At 42.6% G+C, this 14,067-nt stretch overlaps 1 protein-coding gene across 2 annotated transcripts in view; it reads left to right on the top strand.

Moving 5' to 3' along the window:
* The window catches only part of LOC141117111 (matrix metalloproteinase-18-like), a 1,147,747-nt gene extending 1,138,808 nt beyond the window's left edge, over nucleotides 1–8,939 (top strand). For both annotated transcript variants that reach the window (XM_073609736.1, XM_073609735.1), the window contains exon 8: nucleotides 507–8,939. In XM_073609736.1, the coding sequence (XP_073465837.1) occupies nucleotides 507–757 (251 nt within the window). In that variant the 3' untranslated portion in view covers nucleotides 758–8,939. The remainder of the gene's footprint in view (nucleotides 1–506) is intronic.
* The last annotated feature ends 5,128 nt before the right edge of the window (nucleotides 8,940–14,067 follow it).

Here is a 14,067-nt window from a genome sequence, read left to right as displayed (position 1 = left end):
ACCAGGTGTCTCTGCACCTGAACGTGGGAACAAGGGAGTTTCTAACCAGAGGGTTGGTACTGGGTGCTGAATGTCATTCATGCTCTCCAAACCCCTTCCACTGGCCAGTGTGTTTTTAACCATTGGGGCTCAAAGTTCCTGTGTGGTTCCCACAATACAGTCTTAAGTACCCAAATTATATCCCAAGTTGGGGGTAACACTGTCCCTTTAGGAAGTGGGCAGGGAAGCTGTGGCCATGGTTTCTCACCACCAAATAGTCTATAATTATGACTCACGACCTGGTATTGGGATATGGCCACAGCACCACCGACAGCCCAGTCTGTGTAGTGGCAGGCGGAAGCACCATGGACCAGGGATACGCATACCAGATGGATTATGCACTATTTAGTCCCTTGGCTCCCTTGATTTCATGCTTGTAGGTTGCTTTTGTATCAAGAAAAAACATTTATGTTGGGGCATTACAGCAGGTCTATGTTTTGTATTTAAACCATTATCCTTTTTCTCAGGAAAAAAATACTTCTTGTATGACCCAGACATTGGAAATAGTACAAGTCCGGAGTCACTGGAAGAAGACTGGGTTGGGGTCAAGCTACCAATTACTGCTGCACTGAGTCTGAAGAATGAGATGTACCTCATTGGAAAAAAAAAGTTCCAGAAAATTCTCATGCTCACCTTTTCACAGAATCGGGTATATGGCAACATTCACCAAGCTAAAAATTTGGACCAACTGCTTGTGTGTGAGTCTCCTAAGACATAGTACGGCCTGTAGCCAGGATCCTCTGTTCATTACTAATCAATGTCTTTATAGTTACTAACCAATGTAATTGTACTTTATTTGATGAGGCTATAAGTCGCAAGACTCAGAGTACACAATTTAACAATAAGGGGTTATACTGCCTTTTTAAGGAGAAATGGACACCAGTCACATAAAAACTGAAGGCCTGCTTCTTTAAGGAGGTAGCTTTTCCCACCTCGTAATGGAATGTTCAAATGGAAATGAGGAAAGAGAGCTGTGCCCCACAGTGGGCTCCAAGAAAATGATTTATCAAAAGCTACAAAAACTCTATTTTCTCTATTGCCCATTGAGGAACACAGCTTGATGATACTTAAAGTAGTTGTAAACCCTCTCATATACCCAGTGAGGTGAATGGCCTCAGATGATACACAGAGATGAAACAAATTCTCCTACATAAGTTTTACTTGTCTTGCAGTCTTCTCTTCTCTACATCCCTTCAAAAGTGCAGAATTGTGATAAAATCCTTCTTCATCTGTCAGTAGCACAAAGGAGGTGGCAGAGAGCTGGAATTAGAGTTCTTGTAAACTGAGAGCTAAATGGAGGAAAGGGACACACCCCCCTCCACACACACACAGGAACGAAGGAAGGATACAGAGCAGTAGCAGTTGGCGCTCGATTTTCTGGGGGGGGTGGTCCCCACCCAGCCAGCCACCCCTCAGCCAGCCAACCACCCGCCACCCCCGGCGCTTCACTCGCCCATCGCCCCCAGGCCCCCCGCCAGTCCAGCACTTACCCCATCCAGGTCGTGGCCTCGGTGGCTTCCCTCCTGCATCTCCTCCCAGCCAATCAGGGCTTAGGACTCGTGGCCAATCGGGTCTTATGACTTCCAGCCAATCAGGTCTCAGGACCCGCTTCCTGATTGGCCGGGAGGTAAAACAGGAAGACATTAGCAAATATTAAATTCACTAATGTCACATAACTGGGTGGGCTCGGGATGCAGTGCCCACCATCTATGAAGCCAATTAGAGCCACAGGCTCTAATCATGTGCTTAAAAAAAATGAAATCCATGCGTCCAGCGCCCTCAAAGTAGATTAGGGGTTGCTCACATGGATTAGGGGGGCGGCGTCCCTGCGCCTCGTATGAGCGGTTGCCACTGATACAGAGCTGTGTTTTGAATAGACAAGCTGTTTGCTAAACTCTCCTCCCCGCCACAAATTTATAGAGAAAAAATATAGAGATATAATAATGTACCGTCGTCCTATCAATTGAAGAGAAAAGGGGAGAATTTGAGGCAACTATGGACTTTCATGGTACAGTGAAGACTCACATACATAATTATACAAAAATATAAATTTATTTAGAACAAAACATGATTAAAATGGCCCTAAGAGGAAAGTACAATACACATAGTTTAAATCTCTGAACAGGAACTGAAAGTATAAACGTGTATCCATACGTGAAAGGGGGATCAGATAATCGTCCTTAATCAGTTCAGCCTCTACATGTTTTGCGGTGAGACCGCTTCTTCAGGAGTATGCTTCTTCAGGAGAAGTATATGTGTATATGTCTCTATAGAGAACAAACATATTTATGAGCAAGCCTCAAAACAGTAAATTAATATTAATACAGTAATGGTTGCAGAATTTTGGATAGAAGTTGAACCCAATTCTATCTGCTACAGAGGTGAGCCACTCCACAACTCTGCAACCTGAATCTATAAAATCAAAATATAATTCTGCTCAATAGATGTATCTCCAAAAGAGAAATGAATATATATAGAGCTTACCAACGCAGGGCTGACACGAGCCAAAAAGAACCTCTCGAGAGAGCCAGGTCACGGTACAGAAAATATAAAGCAACTGTCAAAGATAAGCAAAGGAATAATGTATAACTAGTATAGCACAACCAAAGTTATTTGCACAGTGTGCTTGCAAATCACATAGTCAATGTGCAAGATACGCCACACTAGAGGAAATAAAAATACATAGCTCGGATATTACACACCAATTAGATGTTTATCATAAGATAAGGTAGATGGCGGTATGGTCTGGGAGGGCTAAATTCTCCAAGGATGAAACTTCAGAACTTAAGGTATGTGAGGGAAGGCTATATGGGGTATAGATCAAAAGAGGGATTCTCAAAACACTGTATATTATATATACATAGCTGATACTGCCATTAGGACCATATAGTTAAAAATGGTCAATAGAGAAACTCACCCTGCTGAGATGGTTGAAATAAGAAAATAACTTTTCATCATTTAGACCAAGAGTCCAATCAAAAACAGGTGAAGTTGATTGAAATGTAACAGGTTATGAAGGCTTAACCATAGCCAGAAGTCCCTAGAAATTAGTAACAGATGAACAAGACCATAAACACCCAGAGAAAAATGCCAATGTAGGGTATTATAATTGATGATAACATGGCCCAGGCCGCCATATAGCTCCTTACCTTAACACACGCTTCAAGGCAATAACACCGCCACCCCCAGCGCCATCATACAGTCAAATAATGGGAGAGCTCCCATTATATAGGCCAGGCTCCTATCCGTTTGATGTCACAGCACAGTGCACTGGCGCTGGCCGATGACATCACCGTAAACGATCTCAGACTCCTATATGTACTGTCAATGGAACCTTTCTTGGCGACACTCCGAAATAATCAAGATGTGGGAGGGGCGAGAGTGGGAGAAAAAGAGCATAAAGTCACAGCGTATGCAGACGACATTTTAATGTACGTGACCAACCCAAGGGTGACTTCGCCAAATATAATTAAAGAAGTAAAAGAGTATGGGGAACTCTCAAACTTTAAAATAAACCCTGTAAAAACAGAAATATTAAATATCGGATTAGGAAAAAGTGAAGCTCTTACTCTTCAAAGAGAATTCCCATTTACGTGGGTAAAAGGAGAATTAAAATACTTGGGAATCAAACTAACACCAGCGGTCGAAAAAATATATCCGGCTAACTATATTCCATTAATAAATGAGATTAATATCATGGATCGGAAGAATAAATGTTTAAAATGGTGATATTACCAAAAATAATGTATACATTTCAGATGTTACCAATAGGGATTCCACAGAGTTTTTTCAAGAAAATAAAAACAATTTTGATAAAATATATATGGCAAAATAAAAAGCCGAGAATAAAATTTGCACTAGGAAAAGGAAACACGAAGGTTTGGCAACACCGGACATAAACAGGTATTATAAAGCGGTAATTTTAGCACGTATGGTAGGGTGGAGATAGTAGACACAATAAGTAGAACCCCATTGCACAAAAATATATGGATACAGGTAAGTTAGAGCACTAGATTCGGAATCACATGATCTGACCAAAAATGTATTTAACCACTTCAATACCAGGCACTAAGACATCTTCCCGCCCAGGCCAATTTTCAGCTTTCAGCGCTGTCGCAATTTGAATGACAATTGCGCGGTCATGCTACATGTCATGCTACACTGTACTCAAACAATTTTTTTATCACTTTGTTCCCACAAATAGAGCTTTCTTTGGGTGGTATTTGATCACTTCTGTGGTTTTTATTTTTTGCGCAACAAATAAAAATAGAAAATTTTGAAAAAAAACTAGTTTTTCTTTGTTTCTGTTAAAATTTTTTGTAAATAAGTACGTTTTCTTCTTCAATGATGGGCACTGATATGGCTGCACTGACGGGCACTGATATGGCATCACTGATAGGCACCGATGAGGTGGCACCAATGAGGTGGCACAGATGAGGTGGCACTGACGGGCACTGATGATGGGCACTGATATGGCTCTTCCTATTGACATCGTGATCAGCTGTGAATGGACACGGCTGATCACATGGTAAAGAGCCTCCACTGGAGGCTCTTTACCAAGATCGGTGGAGTGATGTGTCAGACTGACACACCGCTCCACCGATCGCCACGATGAGCGCCCCCGTGGGCGCGCGGTGGCATGTTATCCTGCTGGACGTCATATGACGCCCAGTCAGGATAACTGAACCACCGCCCGGCCGTCATCTGCTATGGGCCGGGTGGGAAGTGGTTAAGATTTGGGATGCAGTACACCAGAAAAAAGATTGGGTATATAACTCACCCTTAATGGCCCTCACTGGAACAATTTTTTTATACCAGGAAAAGAGATATTTTCTGGATTGGAAACAAGAAATCCACAGAAAAGTTTAATAAGCTAGTGCCAAATCTCTCTTATCATTACGTATTATTAAGACGGAAAAGACATATAATTATAATCAGGTCCCAAAAAGAGACTGCAAGTAACCAACCAAAAGTCAGGACAAACGTTCCATAGCATCAACAGACGGGAGACAGGGAACAAGAGAACGGGTGTAGCAAAACACCATCTGAAAGGCATGTAAGAACATACCCAAAAACACTCCATCTCTAACCATAGTGCCAACATATCTATAGAAAAGGTTTATATGAATTAATTTAATTAATTCCAGGATAATTGGTACACTTAAGTCTCTCTATCATTAATGTTTCTGCTCTCAGAATCATGTTATCCCAGTAACCTCCTCTAGGTTTGGGAGGAATCACCTCAAGTACAAAGAAAGGAACAAGGCTATTATTAAACCTATGGTGTAAACCAATGTGTCTAGCAACTGAGGTAGTCATTCTGCCAGATTCAGAGGAACAGACATGGTCTCTAATTCTCTGGCCAAATTCATGGATAGTCTTACCAATATAAAAAGCACAGCATTTGCATGTTATTAAATAAATAACACCTCGGGTAGAGCAATCAGCATAACCATAACATCGAGATTGATGCCATTGTCCATTGGGTAGGCGGATGCCTCTGCCTTCAGTAACCAAAGGGCAAAGACTACATCTCCCACATTGGTAAGTACCCCAAGTGGATCTAGGGGGACGATCCGATGTGGTTGAATAGTGACTAGATGTTAAAGTGTCTCATAAAGAAGTAGCTCATTTAAAAACACTAGTTCAGGGATAGGACGTACATATTTGGAAAGTGTCTGATCTTCAGCCAGAAGATGCCAATGACGAGAAATAGAGGCCCGCAAACATGACTCATGAGCGCAGAAACGTGTAACAAATTTAATCATATGAACAGGGGGTTTGGAAGAGGATTTATACAGAAGATCAGACCTGGATCTTAGTCTTGCTTTATTAAAAGCTTTCCTTAAAAGGTATCTAGAATAGCCTCTGGCCAATAATCTATTTTGTAATAGAGCAGCCTGGTTAAGAAAATCATCATCTGTTGAGCAATTTCTACGTAACTGCAGATATTGCGCATAGGCTATACTGCGGATGAGGGGAGCCAGGTGTAGACTGAAACCATGTAGGATTGTATTCCCAGAACTGGGTTTCCAGTACAGATCAGTCATTAGATCTTCCTTATCATTAATCATGATATTGAGATCAAGAAATTAGATTTGACTGGAGCTAAAGCCATGAGAGAATTTCAAATTAAATTCTTTGGTATTCAGAGCATCTAAAAAGGATAGTAATTCGTCCTTGGATCCTATCCAAATAATGAGCAAGTCATCAATGTAACTGAACCAGCGTAGTACCTTGGTTAGCCACCGATCAAATCGTTCATTAGAAAAAATCCATCTTTCCCAGCCGCCCTAGAGATTTGCATAAGACGGGGCACAGCAAGTGCCCATCGCGACTTCTTGTCTTTGTAGGTACATCTGATCCATGAAGGTGAAATGGTTACGAGTTAGAATGAATCTAAGTAAATTTAAAACAAAATGATTATATGGCAAAGTGGTCCTATCCTGCTCCATGAGGAAGGACCCGATCACCTGGATGCCCCGCTCATGTAGGATACTGGAGTACAAGGCCTCTATATCCACTGCCATGAGCAGAGCATTCAGGGGAGCATGGGTACCCTCCACATGTCGCAGGAGATCAGAGGTATCCCGGATATAGGAGGAGAGACAGGTCACATGAGGCATCAACACACAGTCAACACATCTACTAGCTTTCTCTGTAAGGGATTCATTACCAGAGATGATGGGTCTACCTGGGGGGTTAGAAAGACACTTATGCTTAGTACACACCCCAGTGGGCTGAACAAAAAACAAACTGAAGAACTTGGGAGGAGCCACTGTACTAACTATGCACTGAACTATTGTGTTCTGACAGGGGGATCCCCCCCCTGCCAGAACACACTGGTCAACTGATCGGCAGACCTTTTTCGATCATGCCTCTTCATCGGACTGGCTGACGTACACACAGGCCGAATGTCTGCTGCTTTCTATTGAACGGACCGATATCACCCAATATTTGTCCCGCATGTACAGCCATTTAGAGCTTTGGAGAATGACAAGTAAACACTACAAATATACATGTAGCAAGGTCCCAGGCCTCATTTGATCTAATGAGAACCTCCAGGGCTAGGGATAGCTGACATCCTTCTGTATGTAGTGGGTTGTGAGGCATGGTGGGTGCAGAGCAGTTAAAGTTATTGGGTGACAGACACTTCTTGAATGCAAAAGAAAGTTTATTTCTCTTAAAGTGGAGTTCCATCCAAAAATTGAACTTCCGCTTTAAGTATAGGTGACTCTCTGACATGCCACATTTGGAATGTCATTTTTTTTGGGGGAGGAGCGGGCACCCAGCTCCCACTTCCTTCCTGGTGCAGCGGCGCCGGAAGGAAGATCACCTCTCCCCCCTCCCTCCCTGCAATCTTCTGGGACACGTCACAGGTCCCAGAAGATTGCCCGGTCAATCCCTATGCGCAGTGCGGCTCGCGCATGCGCGCCCATCTGTGAAGCCACAGCTGGGTGCCCACAGTAACATTTCTGGTGCTGTGGAGAGGAGGGGGAGAGGAGCGGGGCTTTGTGCACCTGCATTGCTGGACCATAGGACAGGTGAGTGTCTGATTATTAAAAGTCAGCAGCTACACTTTTGGTAGCTGTTGACTTTTAAATGGGTGGAACTCCACTTTAAAAAACTTTTTGGGGAGAGAGAGGGTTAGGGCCAGGACACCCTTAGGTAGTTGCAAGATTAATTGGCAGACTCCAAGACTTCAATAGGAGGATAGCCATGCAGGCAAAGGCATCCAGCAAGACGCCACATCTGCATGTGCAGGAATGCTGTCTCCTATGGCAACAGTCTTTAACAGTTCCTAACACAAAGCATAACAGTTCTTTCACTACAATCGCTCCTTGTAGTTCTTCAGCCCACTTAGCTCCCAGTCTCTCACTAGACCCACTGATTCACTGCCACTCAATCCCCTGAGCTCCTCCAATCTTCACGGTGGTATCTTTCTCAAGCGTCACCTCTCTGCTGGGTCCCTAGCTTGGCACTCAAGATAGCTGTCGAGCTTCACCCCACTGGCCTGCTCAGTCCCTGGCTTGACACACAAGGCTGCTCTGCAAGCGTCACCTCCGCTGGCTGGGTCCCTGGCTTGATACCCACTGAAGTTTTCCAATTCTTTACTGTCCCCTGTTGATGAGCATGCTGCTCCAGTACTTGCTTCAGTTACTCACTGTGGTCCCTGGTAATTAGGCGGATAGTCCCTTACTGGCGACAGCTTCCCCTCTATCTGTGAACACGACAGGTTCTCCGTCCGGCAGAACCATCACTTCTGGTTGGACTGCAAGCCGCAGTCCCAACCCTGCACTGCTCTCTTGTTTCTGGATAGGCCCTCAGACAGCCTAGCAGCCATATGTGCCCAGGATAGGCCCAATCTCCAGCATAGCAGCCCAGACAATACAACACAGACAAAAAATACACAAAAAATAAACTCAGCGCTCATTTGAGGAGAGACCCTGGAGGTGTATACAGATTAAATAAATGTGATTAAAAGAGTCTCGTAATAGGAGGAACAAAGTCCATAGCAACAGTCTCTAAGATGAAGAGGGAGAGCAATCTATGTACCAGCACTAAGGGCAGCCAGTGTGAAGAGCTAGAAGCAGTCTCTGCAATGCAACAAAGGAAAAGAAACACAGCGCTTCTAAATGCGGTATTGGAAAACCATTTCATGATAAGTCAAAAGACAAACTACTCACAAAGGGAGCATAAACACAAGCATGATAGTAATCCTATAAAAAAATCAGATGTATAAAAATCCGCCCACTCATACACCCAAAAACGCTGCGCTGATGGCAAAAACCTAAATCTGAGCTGCTGCTTAAATGATAAGTATACAGTAAAAAATTGATTCACCACAAACTCGCTCCTAGTGAACTCAAAATAGCAGCGCTAAAAGTGATCCCTAATCAAATAATAAGGTGTAGTGAAGAGTGATAAGCTGATGTATCAACCTGTGCAATGATTACATCACATCCTCATCCTTCATCATTAATGTGCATACAATGACATACTCAAAAAAATCACAAACAAATGGTGCATATACACCAATTAAGTGAATAACGTATCTGTGCACATACAAATATAATGTGAAAATTATAACTGAGAGCCAATGTGAATTAACTCGCAAAAAAATTATTATATCTATAAAGTGTGTCCACAAACAATCCAAAAGTAAAATAGTCCAAAACAAAATCCGTGACGTGTTGTAGTGCAAATCTTCTACTTAAATGAATCTTCCACCGCACCTCTGTGACTGTGAATCCACTCCCCTTAGGTGAATGCACTCACCAGCTCCTTTTGCCCACACTCTCGTGTCAGGGCCAACAAGCTTTTATCCCACACTCACAAGGGATAAGATTGATCTTCAGTGGTAAACCTGTACACCTTTACTTCTCCAAAGTGTAATGCCCAAGAGCTCTCTCCACATGAAAAAAGAAAAATAATCCAATGGTGCAATAACGTAATAAAATTTATTAAAAATCAAAAAGCCCCTTCACCATTGCACTCACATCTTTAAAATTCACTGCAGGCTCAACAGTAACACAGCACAGCAAGTTGTCACAGCATAACAAATGAAGTAAGTAAACCAGTGTGTGGTGGTCACGGCGGACCCAGGTACTGCGCTCTCAAAATACCCGTCTCACCCGATCCCTGGTGTAGATGTGACCGGCTTCCACCTATCCTCGTATGGCGCTCCCTGTCACAGCGTCCTACGTCACTCAAAAATGATTGCCGTGTAGCCACGCCCCGACATGTTTCGTCATAAAGACTTAGTCATGGGAATCCACACACTGGTTTACTTACTTCATTTGTTATGCTGTGACAACTTGCTGTGCTGTGTTACTGTTGAGCCTGCAGTGAATTTTAAAGATGTGAGTGCAATGGTGAAGGGGCTTTTTGATTTTTAATAAATTTTATTACGTTATTGCACCATTGGATTATTTTTCTTTTTTCATGTGGAGAGAGCTCTTGGGCATTACACTTTGGAGAAGTAAAGGTGTACAGGTTTACCACTGAAGATCAATCTTATCCCTTGTGAGTGTGGGATAAAAGCTTGTTGGCCCTGACACGAGAGTGTGGGCAAAAGGAGCTGGTGAGTGCATTCACCTAAGGGGAGTGGATTCACAGTCACAGAGGTGCGGTGGAAGATTCATTTAAGTAGAAGATTTGCACTACAACACGTCACGGATTTTGTTTTGGACTATTTTACTTTTGGATTGTTTGTGGACACACTTTATAGATATAATAATTTTTTTGCGAGTTAATTCACATTGGCTCTCAGTTATAATTTTCACATTATATTTGTATGTGCACAGATACGTTATTCACTTAATTGGTGTATATGCACCATTTGTTTGTGATTTTTTTGAGTATGTCATTGTATGCACATTAATGATGAAGGATGAGGACGTGATGTAATCATTGCACAGGTTGATACATCAGCTTATCACTCTTCACTACACCTTATTATTTGATTAGGGATCACTTTTAGCGCTGCTATTTTGAGTTCACTAGGAGCGAGTTTGTGGTGAATCAATTTTTTACATGATAGTAATCCTGCAGCAAAATCCGCGGGTGGTTTTCTCCTAAACGTCCGTGTCTCTGAAGTGCAGCTGACAGCTCATGCAGGTGGATTCCAGCATTCGCAGGCTATGAGAACAGCAGGGAACACAGGGGTGATCGGAGATGACGCCACTTCCAGGTGTAGGGTGAGAGGAGGTGGGTTCACGTTCGGAGCATGCTTGCTCCTTCCTCAGGCCACACATACAACACACTGTCCAGGTGGCACAGAACACAGATCACCTGACTCCACCCAATTATATAGGTTCTCCCGTCAGGCCAAGGGCTTTAAGAAAACCCCTGCCCATTGGCTGAGATGCCCCATATACCCATAATCTGACCTTTCGTTGCCCTTCTCATATCTAGTACCACCAAGTACCCGGCCACCTAGTGGTAGAAGAGGAAAGTGCAACCAGGCCAAACTTAGGGAGAAATCAGTGGATCTCTAACAATTAGCCAAGATGACTATCCTGGAAACTAAATTTCAAGGAGCAACCCTGACTAAACTCCAGGGTGCTACATACAGTATGTGCTTTGTTCAGATTTTATGATTAAACCATTTTAAGCAATGTAGTGACTACAAATAGCAGTCCAAACAGAGAGGTGGGTACACCAACACAAACATGAGTGAAGCAGCCCAACAAGTGAAAAACAAAGCAAAAATTAAACCAAGGGAATTAGACACATACTGAACCTTTTGACCAAAACTATCAAATGCTGAGGCAGATACATTGACCATATAGGACTTAGTGAATGTACATACAAAAGGTCACAGTCACACATTTCTGAGACTTGATGAAAAGCCCAAGAAGCACTCACTGCTATAGGGGAGTGAGTTTAACAGATAACAGACCTTATCTCACAACTCACAGACCTGCACAACAACCCATAAAATCCACCTAGAATAGAAAACTCTGAAAACCCCTTTTAGAAACCTCTGGAATAACAACAGGAAATCCATTTGCCTAGAAGAAGCAGTGGCCGAGAGAGAAACATTGTCGGCCATTACCACATCCAGACACTGGCGAGAGATCTCCATGGGGTAAATCTGAGCTGGACACAAGGATACCACAATATCTTCATTATGCAAAAAAAGTTAAGATGCCAAGTGCCAAATGTTGTTCCACTCCTAACTAAAAGAAAGAAAAAGTTGCAGCAGAAGAAAGGCATATTTATGGTTTACTCATCCAAGAAATCTGCTGCATCCACCTTCAGATCTCATAGCCTAGAGACAAATAGATCCAACTTCATTTTGGAACTGAGCAGTTAGCAGATCAAACTGAGTGCCCCCTATCAACCATATGCCCAATGTTCTCAATTCCAGGAAGGAGCACCACAGAGACTGTTGTAAAATCTATCCAAGACAGGATAATTTTACTTAAAGTGTAACTAAACCCAGGACCCTGCATTCACTATATCTGGTCTCCCACGGTACACAGAACGTAGAAATGCAATAGTTTTAGTAAATATAACATCAGCAGTTAGAGCAGTCTTGTGACTTCTATCAGTGTCTGGTTAAAGCTTGTAGGAGGAATTTTCTTTCTGCTTTGACTGTCATATAAGGCTGCAGGACCCCTGACCCCCTGTCTGGACAGTGTTGATTGGCCCTGTGCTGATCACATGCACTCTCCCAAGAAAAAAAAACTCTAGCAATACACACCAAAATGAGCATGTGCAGCTTGTCCCCCAGCCACTGTTCTATCAGGAGATGGATTGGGGACAGTGAAAGAAGGGGAGGATCAGTGTAGACGGGATCAAACAGCCTTTTTTACACAATGAGGCGGAATAACCCCTTAGGTTCCACGGTAAGAATGCTTTATTGCATATACAGATTTAGTCACACTTTAAAGTGATACTAAAGCTAAAAACATTTTTATAAAAATGTTTTATTTTTATCTGTCCTCTCCCTTCCCTGTGTGAAAGGGAAGAGAGGGGAGAAGAGATCCAGCACTGTGCATGGCTGCATCTCTTCTCCCATCTGTTCCTCTTTACATGGACTCAAAAGAGACTTAACAATCAAATACAGGAGGAGGAAGTGGACAGCGGGGCTATGGTGTGCAGCTCTGTAGACACACAGCTCAGGAGCAAGCAGGCACCAAGTGCCCTTATAGCAAGCGGCTTGCTATAGGGATACACGAAGAAGAGGAGGAGCCAAGAAGAAGATGATCGGGGCCACTCTGTGCAATACCATTGCACAGAGCAGGTGAGTATATCATGTTGATCAATGTATAACATGTTGATGGGAGTATAACATCTTGATGGTTGATGGAAACCACCAATGTGGTGTGTCTGATTTAACCCAGATTGGGATGACCTGTCAGAAGGGGAGGTTCCAATAAAGTAACTTCCCATAATTTAGAGCTGTCCCAGAAAAAAAGCAATATTATTGAACTGGAAAACATGCGCTTGCTGTTTGATTGGAGATGCTTCCAAGATTTCATATATCTTGCATGAATCTACAGTACCAACGGCTGTTGATACAGAAGAATTCTTCCAAATGAACAGAAAACAGCAGAGCTAAAGAAAAACACATCCATTCTCCTGAGGCCACTAAGCAAAACTGAACAGTTATAGCCTTAAAGGGGTAGGCCTTCAGCCTTTATGTGCCTATTGTCCATTTCTCGTCTAAGCATCAGTATAACTTCTACAATGCTTAATTATCATCAAGTTGTGTACCGCAAAGAAAGACAGAGAATGGTAGTAGTTACATGTCTAGTTATGTGAAATGAATTGTAAAATAATTACAATACAAATAAAACAATGATACTGCAGTTTAACAACATGCTTGTGTTAATAAATATTTAAAAAAAGTTAACATTCAAAAACTTTTACTATTTTTCACTGAAAAAAAATTAAGATATAAAACACATGATGTGTCTATGCTCCAGTCTGCTATACAATTATTATAGTTTTGAAACAAAACCTAACAGACAATATTTTTTATGCTTGACAATATTTGAAAGTAAAATACTGGGGTGAAACATTTTCTACAGGAAGTGGTAGGAATAGTCCCTAAAATCACAAATTTTATAGGGTTAGTTCACCTTTACAGAGAAGAAGGTGAATTAACAGCAAACACCCCCCCCCCCCCCTTCATCCCATCCCTGTTGTACTTACTACCAGGGTTGCTGAGCTGTCAGCAATCCCCCAGCCACTCCAGTGATCCAGGGATTTGAAATCCCAGCTCTTCTCTCTCTTCTTTATGCAGCATTTCTGGGGCACACCAGAATGATTCACTGTGATGGTGCTGGCTATTAAGAACCTATGTGGTTAGTCCCAGAATCACTGCATGGAAAAAAGAGAGACAAGAGTCAGAATTTCAATATCCCAGACCAATGGAGCACTTGCGAGGGTGCTGATAGCTTGGCAAACCCTGAGGAAAGTACAGCGGGCACAGAGGTTAGGGAGGGTGTCCGATGTTAGTCCTCCTTTACATTTTTGTTTTGTAAAAGTGAACACTTTATCTCCTATTTTTCA

The sequence above is a fragment of the Aquarana catesbeiana genome, linkage group LG13 (assembly GCF_042186555.1).
Source record: "Aquarana catesbeiana isolate 2022-GZ linkage group LG13, ASM4218655v1, whole genome shotgun sequence".
NCBI classification, from domain to species: Eukaryota; Metazoa; Chordata; class Amphibia; order Anura; family Ranidae; genus Aquarana; species Aquarana catesbeiana.
This window is presented reverse-complemented; position numbering and strand designations above follow the sequence as displayed.